We start from the raw sequence: 20,652 nt of genomic DNA, 5'->3' as shown, positions 1-20,652 counted from the left end.
TATGAACAGGAATCAAAAATACGGACTTAGATCTGTATCAGTCCACAATTGGTCATAGTTCCCATATAAGGTACACTTTCGAAAATCACTTAAATGAACATATTTTATTGATAAATAAAGCTATCGGGATAAAATTCGACATGAATATGTTTTGTATATACATAAGTCATTCTACGGAATTTTTTCCGGATCGGTCCATAATTGATCATAGCTCCCATATAAGGTTCACATCAGAAAATCACTTAAACGAGCATAATTCATAGATAAATAAAGGTATCTGGATAAAATTCGACATGAATGTGTTTTGTGTGAATTTTATACTCTACGAAATTTTTTCCGGATCAGTCCACAATTGGTACTAGCTCCCATATAAGGTCCACATCCTAAAATCACTTAAACAAGTTTAATTCATTGAAAAATAAAGCTATCGGAATAAAATTCGGCATGATGTGTATAACATTAATTTTGTGTATTAATCGGTCCATAACTAGCTCCCATATAAGGCTCACTTCTGAAAACCACTTAATGCCACACAATTTATTATTAAAATCGACATGAGTATGTTCTGTGTACATATAAATCATTTTGATAATTTTTTTTTTTCGAATTGGTCCAATATTGGTCACAGCTCACATATAAATTATCGGCAGGATCGGCACATAATAGGTCGAAGAATAATCGGTCGGTATCTGAAAATCACTTAATACAAATGTTTCTGGGCCTAATCAAAATTAGTTACATACATACATGCATAAACAAGTTACAAAATGATAAATAGTATCTTAGTTACGGAAACAAAACATGTGCCGGGTTTTACAGTTCTCCATAAGGGAAATAAAGTACTTTAGTACTTAGTATGTATTTTAATACTTAAGTAAAACTTATTTTTTTGGTATAAATTATAAATTCGGCCCTACAACTTTAACCATTTATAACATATTTATATTGGGTTTTACTAAAAAGTATTTTGCAGGTGGAAAGTATCTAAGATTCGGCAGAGCCAAATATAGCATTCGAATTGCAAAAATATAGAATATTGTGATTGCAAAATTGGTGTAATAATAGTTTCACAAAAAGTGGGCGTAAAAAGGGGCGTGGCATCCGATCAAGATCTTATATAGCCTATTGTTCCTTTTGGGGTTAGACCTATTAGCCGTTCAAATTTAATGTAAATCGGTTCAGTAGTTTTGCCGTGAAAGCGTAACTAACAAACAAACAGTCTGTTTTATATATATATAGGATTCCTTTTACTAAATAAATTACAATTAATTATACAAGGTTAAAGTGTTTTTACAATAACATTTCTGTAAATAAAAGCTATATTTCTGTCAAAATTTGTATCTATATAGCTATTTGGTAATAAGTGATGTGCATTAAGTGATATTCGGAAGAGGCTTTGTATGGGACCGATCGGACTCATATTCTGCACCGATCGTGAAAAAAAATTAATAAATAACATTTTGTATACAAAAGTAATGTCTGTGTCAAATTTTGCATGGATATCATTGTTTGGTAATGAATAATGTGAATTTAAGTGATATCTGGAAGGGGACCTTACATGGGAGCTATGACAAAATATGGGCCGATCATGAATTTTTTTTAAAATAAAATTTATGTAAACTAAATTAATTATTTGGTAATGATTTATGTGCGTTTAAGTGATTTTCTGCAGGAAATCTTCTACGGGAGCTATGACCAAATATGGACCGATCGTGAAACAATATTTAAATTACATTTTTGTTTACAAAAGTAATATTTGTGGCAAATTTTGTATAGAAATTTTACAGTATCATTTCTATATATAAAACAGGGATAGAAAATAATGATTATTCTTCAAATTTAAAACAAACAAGTTAGAGTGCTATATTCGGCTCTGCCGAATCTTAAATACCCTCCACCTTAAACTGGTTTCATAAATTATCAAATTTTATGGATTGATTCAAATTTACCTTAATATTTTAGACTTACTTTCATTACGCCTTACAATATGCAATTAAAACAAGTAAGAAAGTATAGTCGGGGCGTGACCGACCATATGATACCCTACACCAGTTATGAATATTAAATGTGATTTATTTTTCATAATAATTCATTGTTCAGATACATTTAAGCAATTTATGGATGAAAAACTAATTTTCTGAAAGAGGCCTTTATATGGGGCTAGGGGCAAATATGGACCTAGCCCGATAAAGTTTTGTGAATATATTTATATTTATATAATATTTATTTGTGCTGAATTTCATCGCGATATTTATTTTTATAAATTAATTTTGGACATTCAAGTAATTTTCGGAAGGGGTTTTGTATGGGAACTAGGGTCAAATGAGGCCCGATCTTTATGAAATTTGGCAAGGTCATCAAGGCTTGTATAAAACTTCTTGTGTGGCTTTTTATCGATATACAAGTATATTTAACATAATTATGAGCTCAGAAGCCCTTTTCGGGGGGTTCTGTTGTATGGGGGCTAGGTGAAATAATGGACCGATTTTAACCATTTTCAATAGGCTTCGTCCTTGGGTCAAAAAAAGAGTGTGTGCCAAATTTCATCTAATTATCTTGAAAATTGCGACCTGTACCATGCGCAGAAGGTTTACATGGACAGCCAGCCATGTAAACCTTGTGCGCTAAATCGAGAAAACGATTCTAAGCGGATTGGTATACCTTAAGGTGGGTATAGGACGAATATTTTTGTATGTTACAAACATCAGCACAAAAACAATATACCCTCCCCACTAAAGTGGTGTAGGGTATAACAAAACTACCACTTAACAGACTGTTACAGAGCATACTAAATTTAACCTATGTTCTGTATTTAAAACAAGTTAGTGTGCTAAAAATTAAAATCATTTCTATGTGTGAGAGATATGTATAGTAATAGTTATAAAACTTATATAATGTTGTACGGGAGGTACAATAGATTTTCAAAGTTGTTGATCCTATGAAAAAAAAATAGCTTTTAAATTTTTATTGTTGAACCGAATTTCGACACTTAATTTGATTAAAAAAACAAGTAAGAAATTATAGTCGGGCGAGGCCGACCATATAATACCCTACACCTTTGACAAAAATATAATGTGATTTAGTCGCCATAATAAAGCATTTAAGTTGAATTGTACCTTGCCTTAGATATACATACTTAAGCCGTTTATTGTTGAATAAAATTGTGGACATTTAAGTGAAATTTTGATGGGGGCTTTTCATAGGGGCTAGGGTCATATGAGAACCTATTATTATGGAATTCGTGGGGGTCATCAAGTCTTGTATACAACTTGGTTATTGCAGCTTTTTGTCGTGCCATTTGTGCCAAATTTCATTGAATTATCTCTAAAATTGCGACCTGTAGTTTGATTACAAGTTTTAAAAGCCCTATTCGAGGGGTTCAGTTGTATGGGGGCTAGGTGAAATAATGGACCGATGTTAACCATTTTCAATAGGCTTGGTCCCTGGGACAATAAAATATCATGTACCAAATTTCATTGAATTATCTTCAAAATTGCGACCTGTAGTTTGATTACAAGGATTACAAGCCCTATTGGGGGGTTCAGTTGTATGGGGGCTAGGTGAAATAATGGACCGATCTTAACCATTTTTAATAGGCTTCGTCACTGGGATAATAGAAGATCATGTACCAAATTTCATTGAATTATTTTCAAAATTGCGACCTGTAGTTTGATTACAAGGATTACAAGCCCTATTGGGGGGTTCAGTTGTATGGGGGCTAGGTGAAATAATGGACCGATCTTAACCATTTTTAATAGGCTTCGTCACTGGGATAATAGAAGATCATGTACCAAATTTCATTGAATTATTTTCAAAATTGCGACCTGTAGTTTGATTACAAGGATTACAAGCCCTATTGGGGGGTTCAGTTGTATGGGGGCTAGGTGAAATAATGGACCGATCTTAACCATTTTTAATAGGCTTCGTCACTGGGATAATAGAAGATCATGTACCAAATTTCATTGAATTATTTTCAAAATTGCGACCTGTAGTTTGATTAAAAGGATTACAAGCCCTATTGGGGGGTTCAGTTGTATGGGGGCTAGGTGAAATAATGGACCGATCTTAACCATTTTTAATAGGCTTCGTCACTGGGATAATAGAAGATCATGTACCAAATTTCATTGAATTATCTTCAAAATTGCGACCTGTAGTTTGATTACAAGGTTTACATGGACGGACGGACAGACGGACGGACATAGCTAAATCGACTCAGAAAATGATTCTGAGCCGATTGGTATACTTTAAGGTGGGTATAGGACCAATATTATTGTGCGTTACAAACATCAGCACAAACCCAATATACCCTCCCCACTAAAGTGGTGTAGGGTATAAAAATAACTATTTATGACAAAAAAAGATAAATCGACCAGGAATCGAACCTGCAATGCTCAGTTCGTTAATTCTCCCTTCCATCCACAGCACCACTTCATTATTTTGTCCTTCGTTAACTAATATTATACCCTCCACCACCATCAAGTGGTGATAGAGGGTATATATAAGTTTGTCATTCCGTTTGTAACATCAAGAAATATTCATTTGAGACCCAACAAAGTATATTTGTTCTTGGTCCTTATGAAATTCTGAGTCGATTTAGATATGTCCGTCTGTCTGTCTGTATAAAACACGCTCACTTTAAAACGAAGCAACGGAACTTTATGAAATTCACCCAAAATATTCATTGACATCCTAAGCAGTTTGGTATTGAAAATCAGCAAGATCGGTGAAATATGTTCAGAGTTATGAGTAAAAATTTGAGACAACCTCAAAAAAAATTGTGCTTTTTCACATATTTATTTGTATTTTTTACAAAAACTACTGCAGACAAATTGATGAATTTTGTCAGAGATATAACTCTTGGTGCAAGGATCAACATTGTTAAAAATCGGAAAAATCGGTTTACAATTACATATACCTCCCATACAAATTTACATATTCCCCGAAATTAATTTATTGTTAATAACTTCCGAAATAATGCCGACATTTTTAGGAAATTTTACAAATTAAAATTCTATGCCAATATAATTCATATAAAGAAGCAATTTTCTGAATCGGTCCATAATTGGTCACAGCTCCCATATAAGGTTACCTTCCGAAAAGTTTTTAAACGCACATAACTCATTTCAAATATCGATATTCATACAAACTTTGGCGCAAATATTGCTTTTATCTACAGAAATCCTACTGTACATTTTTTCACTATCGGTCCACAATTGGTCATAGCTCCCATACAAGGTCTCCTTCTCAAAATCACTTAAACACATATTTCTCATTACTAAATAAAGGTATCCATAAAAAATGTAGCACAAACATTGCTTTTATATGCAGAAATGATACTGTAAAAATTGTTTACGATCGGTCCGTAATAGGTCGTAGCTCCCATACAAGGTCTCCTTTCGATAACCACTTAAACGCATAAAACTCTTTACGAAATAAAGATATCCCTAGAAAATTGGCACAAATTTTGCTTTTATCTACTAAAATCTTATTATAATTTTTTTTACGGTCGATCCATAATTGGTCATAGCTCCCATTTAAGGTCCCCTTTCGAGAATAACTTAAACGCATATTACTAATTACCAAATAATGATATCCACAAAAGATTTGGCAGAAATATTTATTATACCCTCCACCACCATCAGTGGTGATAGAGGGTATATATAACTTTGTCATTCCGTATGTAACACCAAGAAATATTCATCTGAGACCCAACAAAGTATATATATTATTGGACCTTATGAAATTCTGAGTCGATTTAGCTATGTCCGTCCGTCTGTCTGTATAAAACATTCTCACGTTAACACGAAGCAACAAAAATTAACGAAATTCACCCAAAATATTTATTATTGTCCTAGGCAGTTTGGTATTGAAAATAAGCAAAATCGGTTTACACCGGGAAAAGTTATGAATCAAAATTTAAAACAACCTCGAAAAAAATAAGCATTTTTTACACATTCTGATGTCATTTTCTCGAAAACTATGCAAGATAATTCCATGAAAATCACCGTACATTCACATTCGTTTCTACACAAGAGCTTGAGTCTTGCTGAGATTGCCAGAATCGGTTAACAATTTCATATACCTCCCATACAAAAGTACATATTCCCGGAAAATGGATTTTTTGTTAATAACTTCCATCACAATGTCGAAATCTTCACAAAATTTTACAAATTAAATTATTGTGTGAATAGAATTCATTCAGAGAAAAAAGTTTCTCGATCGGTCCATAATTGGACATAGCTCCCATACAAGGTCCCCTCCCGAAAATAACTTAAACGCAAATAATTCATTACTAAATTAAGACATCCATATAAAATTTGGTACAAGTATTGCTCTCACATACAGAAATATTACTGTGAAATTTTTGTTCCATCGATCCATAATTGGTCATAGCCATACAAAGTCCCCTCCCGAAAATCACTTAAACGCACATAACTCATTACTAAATTAAGATATCCATATAAAATTTGGTATAAGTATTGCTCATACGCAAGGAAATTTTACTGTGAAAGTTTTTTCTGATCGGTCCATAATTGGTCATAGCTCCCATACAAGGTCCCCTCCCGAAAATCACTTAAACGCGCATAACTCATTACTAAATTAAGATATCCATATAAAATTTGGTACTAGTATTACTCATATGCACAGAAATATTACTGTGAAATTTTTCTCCGAGCGGTCCATAATTGGTCATAGCTCCCATACAAGGTCACCTCCCAAAAATCACTTAAACGCACATAACTCATTACAAAATTAAGATAACCACATAAAATTTGGTACAAGTATTGCTCATATGCACGAAAATATTACTTTGAAATTTTTCTCCGAGCGGTGCATAATTGGTCAAAGCTCCCATACAAGGTCCCCTCCCGAAATCACTTAAACGCACATAACTCATTACAAAATTAAGATATCCACATATGCACGAAAATATTACTGTGAATTTTTTTTCCGATCGGTCCATAATTGGTCATAGCTCCCATACAAGGTCCCGTCCCGAAAATCACTTAAACGCACATAACTAATTACTAAATTAAGATATTTATATAAAGTTTAGCACAAGCGTTGCTTATATACAGGCAAATATTACTGTGAATTTGTTTTTCCATCGGTCCATAATTGATCATAGCTCCCTTAAAGGCACATAACCCATTATCAAATAGTGATACCCATAAAACATTTGGCATAAATACTATTTTTGTACACAGAAATGTTATTTGGGCATTTTTTCATGATCGGTCCAACTTTGGTCATAGCTCCCATACAAGGTTCCCTCCCGAAAATCACTTAAACGCACATAACTCATAACAAAATATTGATATCCATACATTTAGCAAAAATATTGCTCTTATATACATAAATTAAACTATAAAATTGTTTTACGATCGGTCCATATTTGGTCATAGCTCTTATACTAGGTCCCCTCCAGAAAATCACTTAACTGCACAATATTCATTACCAAATAATGATATTGATACAGAATTTTGAAATTTTGTCTTTATATACATAATTGGTCATAGCTCCAATACAAGGTCCTTTTACGAAAATCTCTTAAACGCACATTACTCATTACCAAATAAAGCTATTGATAAAAAATTTTACCCAAATATTAATTTTGAATACAAAAATTCTATTTCAAGATTTTTTCACGATCGGTTCATAACATAGGTGCGGTCGGTCCCATACAAGGTTCCCTTCAGAAAATCACTTAAACACACATTACTTATTACTAAATTACGATATAGATAAAAAATTTGACTGAAATATAGTTTTTATGAACAGAAATTTAGCTTAAAGAATTTTTTACGATCGGTCTATAATTGGTCATATCTCCCATACTATGTCCTGCCCCTAAAAGCGCTTTAACCGTATTTAACTAGTTGCATTATCAATTTGTGTAGAACAAAATTATATATATTTATTTTGAAAATCCTTAAATCTTTTACACACATGCATACATGCAAATTACTAAATATCGCTAAGCGCTATAAAAATATAAAGAAAATGGTGTTTGTAATGTTCAATAAATCATGGAATTGTAATAGATTTAAGCTGTTTAAATCTTTGTATTTTTTCTATTCAAGACATGAGAAAACTTATTTCTACAAATATTTGATTAATTAGAAAAGTATTAATATATGTATTAGTAGCTGGTGGAGGGTATTTAAGATTCGGCTCAGTCGAACATAGCACTCTGACGTGTTTTTTAATTAATATGGTTTGGGAATACACTGAGTTGAAAATCGAAGTCAGTCCGCAATTTCTTGTACCACCCATAGGGATTAAAAAATTGATTATTTTTCGCAAAAAATTAAATAAAAACTGTCCAAAACGAACAGGATTCGAACTTAAAATCTCCCAGTTGCTACTTTTACGCCATTCCCACTACACTATCAACTAGCTTCGTAATTGTTTGCAACTAAAGTTCACATAGAAATTCTCTTTCCTGTTTGTGTAAAAAATTGTTGTTAACCCAAGATCAAATAAAAGTGCACATTGAGAAAGTGTAACTGACAATTTCTTATGGTATTCAGCTACATCAGTGTTGATAAAAGTTATTCAGCAGCAATGTTTTGTACAAACAGAAAATAACATCGCATTTTTATATTAAAACAAATAAGAAATTATAGTCGGGCGAGGCCGACCATATAATACCCTACACCTTTGACAAAAATATAATGTGATTTAGTTGCCATAATACAGCATTTAAGTTGAATTGTACCTTGCCTTAGATATACATACTTAAGCCGTTTATTGTTGAATAAAATTGTGGACATTTAAGTGAAATTTTGTTGGGGGCTTTTCATAGGGGCTAGGGTCATATGAGAACCTATTATTATGGAATTCGTGGGGGTCATCAAATCTTGTATACAACTTGGTTATTGCAGCTTTTTGTCGAGATATGAGTATATTAAACATAATTATGAACTTAAAAGCCCTATTCGACGGGTTCAGTTGTATGGGGGCTAGGTGAAATAATGGACCGATGTAAACCATTTTCAACAGGCTTCATCTACGGTACCATAAAAGATCATGTGCCAAATTTCATTGAATTATCTCCAAAATTGCGACCTGTAGTTTGATTAAAAGTTTTAAAAGCCCTATTCGGGGGTTCAGTTGTATGGGGGCTAGGTGAAATAATGGACCGATGGTAACCATTTTCAATAGGCTTCGTCTACGGTACCATAAAAGATTATGTGCCAAATTTCGGCGCTGCGAATTATGGCCCCAGGTAAAATGGCCCCAAAACATAAAACGAAATATGGCCCCAACAAAGATACAGGAAACAAAAACACGAAATTTTTTTTTTTTATATATTTTTTTGGGGTATTTCAACATTTTTACATTTGGGGTAATACTGCATTTTGCAAAAAATAAAAATGACCCCAATGTTGTGAAATGAAGAAATACCCCAAAACAAAACTTTTTTTCCTTTGGGTTAATTTTCATTCTTAAATTTTGTAAAATACGTGAATATTAAAGTATTAAAAAGGGACCTAAAAAAACATATAATAATTAGGGGTGATCTTTCATTATTACTATTTATTAATATTTTATAAAAAATCAGAATATTATCGCGCTATATTCTATACATAAAATACAACAAATATTATTACATAAAATATTTCTTTATTAAATCTCGCGATTTTATAAAAAATATTTTATATAATAATATTTGTTGTATTTTCATAAAATTATTAAATATGAAATTTTATAAATATATTAGCATATATTTGAGGTGGGGTGTCATAATGTCCATTGACGTTATGACACACCAAAAAGTTTCATAGTGTCCACGGACGTTATGACAATTTTTAAAAGTGTTATAATGTCCACATTGTATCACTTTTAAAACAGAACTGTATTTGAAAATTTGTAAAGGATTTAAGAAAGGGACACTCTTACCCCCAAATGAATTTATCCTCAATTTGGTGTATGTTACATTTTGGTTTCCATTTAAAAAGTGTTCTGTATAGCCGGCCTTCGGCCGGGCGCAGGGTTTTAAACTCTAGGGTATTTCAAATACCGGCTTCGCTAAATTAAGCCTTCTTTTGATAAATGGACTCTTTGAAATCCATGGACTTTATATTACATTGCTCATATGCATTGTGACACTTTTGAAATTGTTATAAAGTCCATGGACACTAGACTCAATTTAGTGAGTCATAACGCCCATGGAAAATATGACACTGGACTTTATGACACGCCACCTATATTTGAATTAAAATTAAATGGGGTGAAATTTCATTTGCGTTTTTGGGGTAATTGTTCATTAAGAAAAATTAACCCAATATTTGGGGCCACTTTTCATTTCAACCTTGGGGAGAATTTTCATTAATTTTGGGGTGATTTTTCTTAAAAAATGTTAGGGTTATACTTCATATCGAATTTTGACCCCAACATTGGGGCAATTTTTCGTTTTATATTTTGGGACCATTTTACCTGGGGCCATAATTCGCAGCGCCCCAAATTTCATTGAATTATCTCCAAAATTGCGACCTGTAGTTTGATTACAAGTTTTAAAAGCCCTATTCGGGGGTTCAGTTGTATGGGGGCTAGGTGAAATAATGGACCGATGTTAACCATTTTCAACAAGCTTCATCTACGGTACCATAAAAAATCATGTGCCAAATTTCATTGAATTATCTCCAAAATTGCGACCTGTAGTTTGATTACAAGTTTTAAAAGCCCTATTCGAGGGGTTCAGTTGTATGGGGGCTAGGTGAAATAATGGACCGATGTTAATCATTTTCAATAGGCTTCGTCCCTGGGACAATAGAAGATCATGTACCAAATTTCATTGAATTATCTTCAAAATTGTGACCTGTAGTTTGATTACAAGGATTACAAGCCCTATTGGGGGGTTCAGTTGTATGGGGGCTAGGTGAAATAATGGACCGATCTTAACCATTTTCAATAGGCTTCGTCCCTGTGACAATAGAAGATCATGTACCAAATTTCATTGAATTATCTTCAAAATTGCGACCTGTAGTTTGATTACAAGGTTTGATTAACATTAGTTAATCAAATTAAGTGTCGAAATTCGGTTCAACAATAACAAGTAAGAAATTATAGTCGGGCGAGGCCGACCATATAATACCCTACACCTTTGACAAAAATATAATGAGATTTAGTTGCCATAATAAAGCATTTAAGTTGAATTGTACCTTGCCTTAGATATACATACTTAAGCCGTTTATTGTTGAATAAAATTGTGGACATTTAAGTGAAATTTTGATGGGGGCTTTTCATAGGGGCTAGGGTCATATGAGAACCTATTTTTATGGAATTCGTGGGGGTCATCAAGTCTTGTATACAACTTGGTTATTGCAGCTTTTTGTTGAGATATGAGTATATTAAACATAATTATGAACTTAAAAGCCCTATTCGGCGGCTTTGTAACTGTAGTTTGATTACAAGTTTTAAAAGCCCTATTCGGGGGTTCAGTTGTATGGGGGCTAGGTGAAATAATGGACCGATGTTAACCATTTTCAATAGGCTTCGTCTACGATACCATAAAAGATCATGTGCCAAATTTCATTGAATTATCTCCAAAAGTGCGACCTGTAGTTTGATTACAAATTTTAAAAGCCCTATTCGAGGGGTTCAGTTGTATGGGGGCTAGGTGAAATAATGGACCGATGTAAACCATTTTCAACAGGCTTCATCTACGGTACCATAAAAGATCATGTGCCAAATTTCATTGAATTATCTCCAAAATTGCGACCTGTAGTTTGATTACAAGTTTTAAACGCCCTATTCGAGGGGTTCAGTTGTATGGGGGCTAGGTGAAATAATGGACCGATGTTAACCATTTTCAATAGGCTTTGTCTACGATACCATAAAAGATCATGTGCTAAGTTTCATTGAATTATCTCCAAAATTGCGACCTGTAGTTTGATTACAAGGATTACAAGCCCTATTGGGGGGATCAGTTGTATGGGGGCTAGGTGAAATAATGGACCGATCTTAACCATTTTCAATAGGCTTCGTCCCTGGCACAATAGAAGATCATGTACCAAATTTCATTGAATTATCTTCAAAATTACGACCTGTAGTTTGATTACAAGGTTTACATGGACGGACGGACAGACGGACGGACATAGCTAAATCGACCCAGAAAATGATTCTGAGCCGATTGGTATACTTTAAGGTGGGTATAGGACCAATATTATTGTGCGTTACAAACATCAGCACAAACCCAATATACCCTCCCCACTAAAGTGGTGTAGGGTATAAAAATTTAAAAGCATTTTTTTTTTTCATAGGACCAACAACGTTGAAAATCTATTGTACCTCCCGTACAACGGTATATAAGGTTTGTAACTATTACCTTACATTTCTCTTACACATAGAAATTATTTTAAATACAGAACATAGGTTAAATTTAGTATGCTCTGTAACAGTCTGTTAAGTGGTAGTTTTGTTTTTAATTCCATATTGTCAGGCGTAATGAAAGTAAGTCTAAAATATTAAGGCAAATTTGAATCAATACATAAAATTTGATAATTTATGAAACCAGTTTAAGGTGGAGGGTATTTAAGATTCGGCAGAGCCGAATATAGCACTCTAACTTGTTTTTAATATAAAAATGCCATGTTATTTTCTGTTTGTACAAAACGTTGCTGCTGAATAACTTTTATCAACACTGATGTTGCTGAATAGCATAAGAAATTATCAGTTACACTTTCTCAATGTGCACATTTTATTTGATCTTGGGTTAACAACAATTTTTTACACAAACAGGAAAGAGAATTTCTATGTGAACATTAGTTGCAAACAATTACGAAGCTAGTTAATAGTGTAGTGGGAATGGCGTAAAACTAGCAACTGGGAGATTTTAAGTTCGAATCCTGTTCGTTTTGGACAGTTATTATTTAATTTTTTTTGCGAAAAATAATAAATTTTTTAATCCCTATGGGTGGTACAAGAAATTGTGGACTGATTTCGATTTTCAACTCATGGATTCCCAAACTATATTAATTAAAAAATAAATATTTGTGCCAAATCTTTTATGGATATCATTATTTGGCAATGCGTTTAAGTTATTCTCGAAAGGGGACCTTAAATGGGAGCTATGACCAATTATGGATCGACCGTAAGAAAAATTATAGTAAGATTTCTGTAGATAAAAGCAATATTTGTGCCAATTTTCTATGGATCGTAACAAATTTTACAGTATTATTTCTGTATATAAAAGCAATGTTTGTGCTACATTTTGTATGGATACCTTTATTTAGTAATGAGAAATATATGTTTAAGTGATTTTGAGAAGGAGACCTTGTGGGAGCTATGACCAATTGTGGACCGATCGTGCAAAAATGTACAGTAGGATTTCTGTAGATAAAAGCAATATTTGTGCAAAAGTTTGTATGAATATTGTTATTTGAAATGAGATATGTGCGCTTTTTTCTGAAGGTAACCTTATATGGGAGCTATGACCAATTATGGACCGATTCAGAAAATTGTTTCTTTATATGAATTCTATTGGCACAGGATTTAAATTTGTAAAATTTCGTAAATATATCGGCATTATTTCGGAAGTTATTAACAATAAATTAATTTCGGGGAATATGTAAATTAAAAATATGATTTCGAATAATGTTGATCCTTGCACCAAGAGTTATATCTCTGACAAAATTCATCAATTTATCTGCAGTAGTTTTTGTAAAAAATACAAATAAATATGTGAAAAAGCACAATTTTTTTTTGAGGTTGTCTCAAATTTTTACTCATAACTCTGAACCTATTTCAGCGCTCTTGCTGATTTTCAATACCAAACTGCTTAGGATGTCAGTGAATATTTTGGGTGAATTTCATAAAGTTCCATTGCTTCGTTTTAACGTGAGCGTGTTTTATACAGACAGACAGACGGACATATCTAAATCGACTCAGAATTTCATAAGGACCAAGAATATATATATACTTTGTTGGATCTCAAATGAATATCTCTCGGTGTTACAAACGGAATGACAAACTTATATATACCCTCTATCACCACTGATGGTGGTGGAGGGTATAACAAGTTAAAGTGCTATATTCGGCTCTGCCGAATCTTAAATACCCTCCACCTTAAACTGAAAAGAAATACTCAAAAACAAGTTAGAGTGCTATATTCGGCTATGCCGAATCTTAAATACCTTCCACCAATAAGCTACTTTTTATGAAAACCTATTTAACTATCTAGATTTAGCTAACTCGGCATAAGTTTTGTTTCCATATTGAGGGTACTATCATTTAGTAATTAGGTCTAAAAAAAGTTTATTGTAAGTGATTTTCGGATATGGACTTTTTAAACGATGTTGTTGGCTTTAAATGGGAGCTACGACCTGTAACGGATCAATTGGAAAACATTTTAGCAGAATGATTTATCAATACAGAGAATATAATCATGTCGAATTTTATCCGGATATAATCATTTAATAATGAATTATGTGGTATTAAGTGATCTTCAGAAGTAAACCTTATATGGGAGCTATGACTATTTATGGACCGACCCGGAAAAAATTCTGTATACTGATTTAAATATATATACACAATACATATTTATTAAATCATGTTCACGTTGTTAAAATTCAAGTAACTTTATTGAAGTATAAAAGAGGAATGAATAAAGAAAAAAAGTAACATAAAGTAATATAAAGAAAATACAATAAAAGGGAAGAATATTTGACAGTTCATTATAATAAACAAAAACGCATTATGCAGTGTTGTAGTTGATCGTCTTCGTTACTCCAACACCTCCCCTCGAAGTAGAGAAACTACAAGCCTTATTGCTTAAGAGATATTAACCCTAAGTTTTTAGAACAGTTGAGGTGTTTGATTTTACTGAGTGGTTTTGTTAGCATGTCAGCGGGCATGTTCTATAGAGCTATGCTAATTAAAAGATGTTTACGTTAAAAGATGTTACGTTAAAGTGTTGACTGTTTTATCGACTTTGTAATATGATATTATTTTTAATTGCTTTTTCAATATTCTGTCGGCATAAGCGATACATGTTTTATGCTACACCTCCCTTTTACGGAAGAATATGCATACCCTTTTTAAATATATGAACATTCTTTAACAAATTATTACTATAATCTTAATAATTAATTTTATTACAAATATGGGAATAAACATCTTATTTATTACTTAAACTCATGCGCATATGTTACTAAGGATAATGTTAATTATATTATTTGTTGAAAATCTTAAGTCTATTCTTATGAACTATTTGCTCTTTTTTATTTTTCTTATCTACTATAGTTACATTATTTCTTAAATCTATGTTTTTAATTTCGTAAGGTCCTTTATATTGTGGATCTAATTTGTGACCTACTTCATTTTTAACCAAAACTAAATCTCTTACTTTTAATTTATAATCTAACAATGTCTTATCATAATTTAATTTTTGTTTTAACTTATACCTATCATTTATTTCTCGTGCTCTCTTATGTGCTATTTCTAACCTATATCTAACTTCCTTAGCATAATCTTCTATATTATATAAAGGTGATATTGTATGAACCTTATCAAATTGTTGAAACCCATTAGGAATATTACCGAAAACTAACTCATAAGGGCAATAGTCATGCACCGTAGATGGCGTGGTATTGAAACAGTAAGTGAAATACCTGAGCCATTCATCCCAATCGCTTTTGTCAACGGATATGTAAGATCTTACATATTCGTTGAAGGTTCTATGACTTCTTTCTATAGTTCCTAGCGTCTGGTGATGATGAGCAGTCGATGTAATATTTTCTATCTTCAAAAGGTTACATAATTCATTAAGCACCGAATTTTTGTACTCTGTACCCATGTCCGTAATGAACGTCTTCATCGGTCCATAAGTAAGAATAAAATGTTCAAATATGGCTTTCGCAACTGATTTTGCGCTTTTATCTTGAATAGGTACCGTTACAAGATATTTTGTCATGTCGCATATTATTGTGACAGCATATGAATTTCCGTTATATGATTTTGGTTGTGGACCTATAGTGTCCACTATTACCGTATCAAATGGTTTAGCTACCGGCCACTTCTTGGAGCCTTGGGAAAAATTGTCCTAAATCAAATTTCCCATTGATAAACAATTAATTTATTTTCATACATGCAAGTTTCGATTTACCACGTTTAATATAAAATGTATGTGGGTCAGTTTTTAGCTTGCAAAATTTTCTGACGTCAGAATTCATAATTGGGTTAAATACATTGGGCTTCTCATGTTTATTTTCTAAATGCTTTTTGTTTAATGTAACTGGAGATTTTTCAAGTGACTCTTTTGCCATTGATCGTGTTGTTATTTTGTTCATTTCTTTCAAATCATTTATGGTTATACGCGATAATGCGTCAGCAACATAATTATCTTTTTCCCTAAGATATTCAACTATAAAATCATATTCCTCTAAATCAAGTCTCATTTTTGTTAATTTTGAACTTGGATTTTTTATAGAAAATAAATAAGATAATGGTCTGTGATCAGTGCGGATTAAGAAATGTTTTCCATATATGTATGGTCTAAAATGCATAATAGCCCAGTGTATAGCTGTTAACTCCTGTTCTATAGTTGATTTATTGCTTTCGCCCTTTGTAAATACTTTTGAAGCATATGCGACTGGAAGGTGCTTTCCATTGAGTTCTTGTGTTAGAACGGCACCACAAGCTTGTTTGCTTGCGTCAGTTGTTATACAAAATTCTTTTGAAAAATCTGTATACTGAAGCAATGTTGGACTCATTAATGCCTTTTTTAGATGTTCAAAAGCCAAATCACAAGCCTCAGTCCATTTGAACTCAACATTTTTCTTCGACAACCGTGTCAAATGTCTTGAATAATCGGAAAAATTTTTGATGAATCTTCTATAATAGTTGCAAAAGGCTACAAATCGTCTTGCCTCGTCAGCGTTTTTTGACGTTGGATAGTTTTCAACTGCGCTATATTTGCTATCGTCTGGGAGTATTCCTTTATCCGTACATTTATGTCCCAGATATGTTACCTCTTTCCTGAAGAACGTACATTTCTCAGGATGCAACTTGAGATTATATTTCCTACATAACTCAAACACATTTGTTAAATTCGAAAGCATGTGCTTTTCGGAACAACCTAGTAGTACTAGATCGTCCATATACAAGAAAGCTTGGCAGGCTTTAGGCCGCTGAAAGCAATTGTCATCATTCTTTGGAATGAATTTGGGGCTATTTTTAAACCATAAGGTAATCTAGTAAATCTGTATGATCCATTACTAGTTGAAAAAGACGTAAGATCTCTAGAATCTCTTGCAAAGTTTGCATATGTTGGTGAATTGTTTTTTCCTTAGTTGGTCTGTCAATATTCAAACATTTGTAAGATCGGTCAAATTCATCTCTAATTATTCTAACCCTTTTTACTATATCTGACCACTCCATCTATACTCTATTCAAATCGTTAGCTCGGATTGTATATTTCTTCTTTAATCTTTTAAGGCGTAAAAACGCAACAATGTATTTAAACCTATTAAAAAAGTTGTTATTATTAAACAACATTCAATTAATTCAAGATTTGTATTTCCCTGTACTACCTCTACTTCATTGACCACATTGGCCGAAGGATTTTCTATTTTGGATTGGTGTTTTCCTATTACAAAGGACCTTAAAAAAATTTAATTGAGCTTGAAAACTTAAATATTCTATATATTATTTTTATTATTCATTATTCTTAAAATTATTTATATGTATAAAGTAAAAAATATTTATATTTGTCAAATGGCGGTTAACGCCTACTGACCTAAATGTGCAACTGAATGCACAATATATATTATTATTATTATTATTATTATTATTATTATTATTATTATTATTATTATTATTATTATTATTATTATTATTATTATTATTATTATTATTATTATTTTTAATGTTTTGTTTTTAATAGAAGATCGATTCTATCGATCTTTTCCCACATGGCCGACGCCTGGTTCCAAGGAGGTGGTGAATCCTGGTTTATTAGTCGGATCAGGACTGCCCTTTCTCTTCTTAACCTTGTCTTAAAACCACCCCTTCGTTTTGGTTTCGTTGTTGGTGGTATCTTTGTTAGGTTTTCTGCTGGTTTCTAGTGTTATGGCTCTTGGGCCTGGTGTACCCATTCTGTACCTTGGCCGTACAGACTTCTGACGGAGACTTAGCTGTCCGCCAGGAACCACAATTTTTTTATTTGGGTGCCCTTTTATTTTCTGGCAATCCAAAAGACTTTTTATAATAAAATAATTGCCTTTAGGTGCTTTAAAACAGCACTCCCAAGGTCTTTTTATTCTTTTTGGGTGCTTATTATTTTTAGCACTCCAAAAAGGCCGGCAGGATCGCCATAAAGAGCTATGCTAATTAAAAGATGTTTACGTTAAATCTTAGTTCTTCGCAAGAACTAAATTACAGCTCTCTTGTGTTAAGCGAATTGTGTCTTTATTGAAAAAGTTCTTAGATTATATAGTAATTAATTGCTTACACAGCATTATTCATAAAGTGGATAGTGTAACAATTGGACAGAACATTGAACGCAAGAAATACATACAAACAAAGCCACGATCAGTAAAATATTTAAAGTGTTGACTGTTTTATCGACTTTGTAATATGATATTATTTTTAATTGCTTTTTCAATATTCTGTCGGCATAAGCGATACATGTTTTATGCTACAGTTCTCTGTCGATAAATATTCAAGAGTTATGGTATTACTACGGATACAATCGCGTACGAAATGATGGCGAATATCTATGTGTTTCGTCCGTGAATTATAGCCAAAACCTTGTATAAGTTTTTGTGCACTTTGGCTGTCGTTGAATAAGGTAACTCCCTCACAGATTATTCCAATGGTGTTAAGCATATCTTTGATGTAAAGAGCTTCTTTTGTAGCATCGGCGATAGCTATATATTCTGCTTCGGTGCTTGATAAGGAAACAGTGCCTCCCAACTTATGGCAGCGCCTGCCAAGAGAAAGGCAAAGCCTGAGTATGATCGCCGATCTTCAATGTTTGCACCCCAATCTGCATCTACTACTCCGTATAGTTTCAAATTTGTTTTGTTATAGAGCAAACCATAATCGATCGTTCCTCTAATAAAGCGTAAAATTCTTTTGGCTGCTTTCCAATGTTCTTCAGTGTAATTTGAATTAAATTGACTCAAGTAATTTACAGCATATGCAATATCGGGGCGTGTTGTCACAGTTAAATACATTAGTGCTCCTATTAAGCGCTGATAAGGGTATTCGGACATCTCCTTTTCATCCTTTACTTTGGGGCAGGTCAATCCACAATTTATCACTAAGGGAGTGGAGACTGGTTTAAAGTCCGCCATACCAAAACGTTCTAAAATAACTTCTGCATATTTTTGCTGTGATAAGAAAACTTGATTAGTTTTAAGGTTTTGATCAAAATCAATTCCCAAGCAACGTTTAACTGGACCGATATCTTTCATATCAAACTATTGATGTAATGATGCCTTAATAGTGTTAATCCATCTAGGTTCATTTGAAGCCAATAACAGGTCATCTACATAAATTAAAATTATTAAAACTTTATCGTCTTTTTTCTTTGAAAACAAGCAGGGATCTTTTATAGTTGGCTTTAAACCTAAATTAAGAAGTTCTGTAGTTAATTTATGGTACCACATTAATCCTGACTGGCGCAAACCGTATAACACTTTCTTTAAAAGACATACGGGACTTTGAAGACTTGATATTGCCTGCAGCCATCTATCAGCTGTCTCCTCGACGTTTTGTTTTTTTTTAATATTTTTAGTGCCCATTGACTTATCAGATATTAGTTTCTTTAGTATATACTTTAACTGGTCTGGTATTTCAATGTACACACTTTCATCAAGTTCGCCGTTAAGGTATGCTGTGATTACATCCATTTGATGAATCTCCAAATGCAATTCTGCTGCGATACATGTTTTATGCTACACCTCCCTTTTACGGAAGAATATGCATACCCTTTTTAAATATATGAACATTCTTTAACAAATTATTACTATAATCTTAATAATTAATTTTATTACAAATATGGGAATAAACATCTTATTTATTACTTAAACTCATGCGCATATGTTACTAAGGATAATGTTAATTATATTATTTGTTGAAAATCTTAAGTCTATTCTTATGAACTATTTGCTCTTTTTTATTTTTCTTATCTACTATAGTTACATTATTTCTTAAATCTATGTTTTTAATTTCGTAAGGTCCTTTATATTGTGGATCTAATTTGTGACCTACTTCATTTTAACCAAAACTAAATCTCTTACTTTTAATTTATAATCTAACAATGTCTTATCATAATTTAATTTTTGTTTTAACTTATACCTATCATTTATTTCTCGTGCTCTCTTATGTGCTATTTCTAACCTATATCTAACTTCCTTAGCATAATCTTCTATATTATATAAAGGTGATATTGTATGAACCTTATCAAATTGTTGAAACCCATTAGGAATATTACCGAAAACTAACTCATAAGGGCAATAGTCATGCACCGTAGATGGCGTGGTATTGAAACAGTAAGTGAAATACCTGAGCCATTCATCCCAATCGCTTTTGTCAACGGATATGTAAGATCTTACATATTCGTTGAAGGTTCTATGACTTCTTTCTATAGTTCCTAGCGTCTGGTGATGATGAGCAGTCGATGTAATATTTTCTATCTTC

At 32.6% G+C, this 20,652-nt stretch overlaps 1 protein-coding gene across 1 annotated transcript; it reads right to left on the bottom strand.

Annotated features, from left to right (window-relative positions):
• Positions 1 to 18,875: 18,875 nt before the first annotated feature.
• Positions 18,876 to 19,424, bottom strand: LOC119608097 (secreted RxLR effector protein 161-like). The gene has a single exon (XM_037962364.1). It carries the CDS (start codon positions 19,422 to 19,424, stop codon positions 18,876 to 18,878), a length of 549 nt encoding a protein of 182 aa, XP_037818292.1.
• Between the last annotated feature and the right edge of the window lie 1,228 nt (positions 19,425 to 20,652).

This window comes from Lucilia sericata, unplaced genomic scaffold (genome assembly GCF_015586225.1).
Source record: "Lucilia sericata isolate MDLA Ls3-8-SP2 unplaced genomic scaffold, ASM1558622v1 Contig000790F_arrow, whole genome shotgun sequence".
In the NCBI taxonomy this organism is placed as follows: Eukaryota; Metazoa; Arthropoda; class Insecta; order Diptera; family Calliphoridae; genus Lucilia; species Lucilia sericata.
The sequence above is the reverse complement of the archived record's forward strand: the minus strand, read 5'-3'. Positions and strand labels throughout refer to the sequence as shown.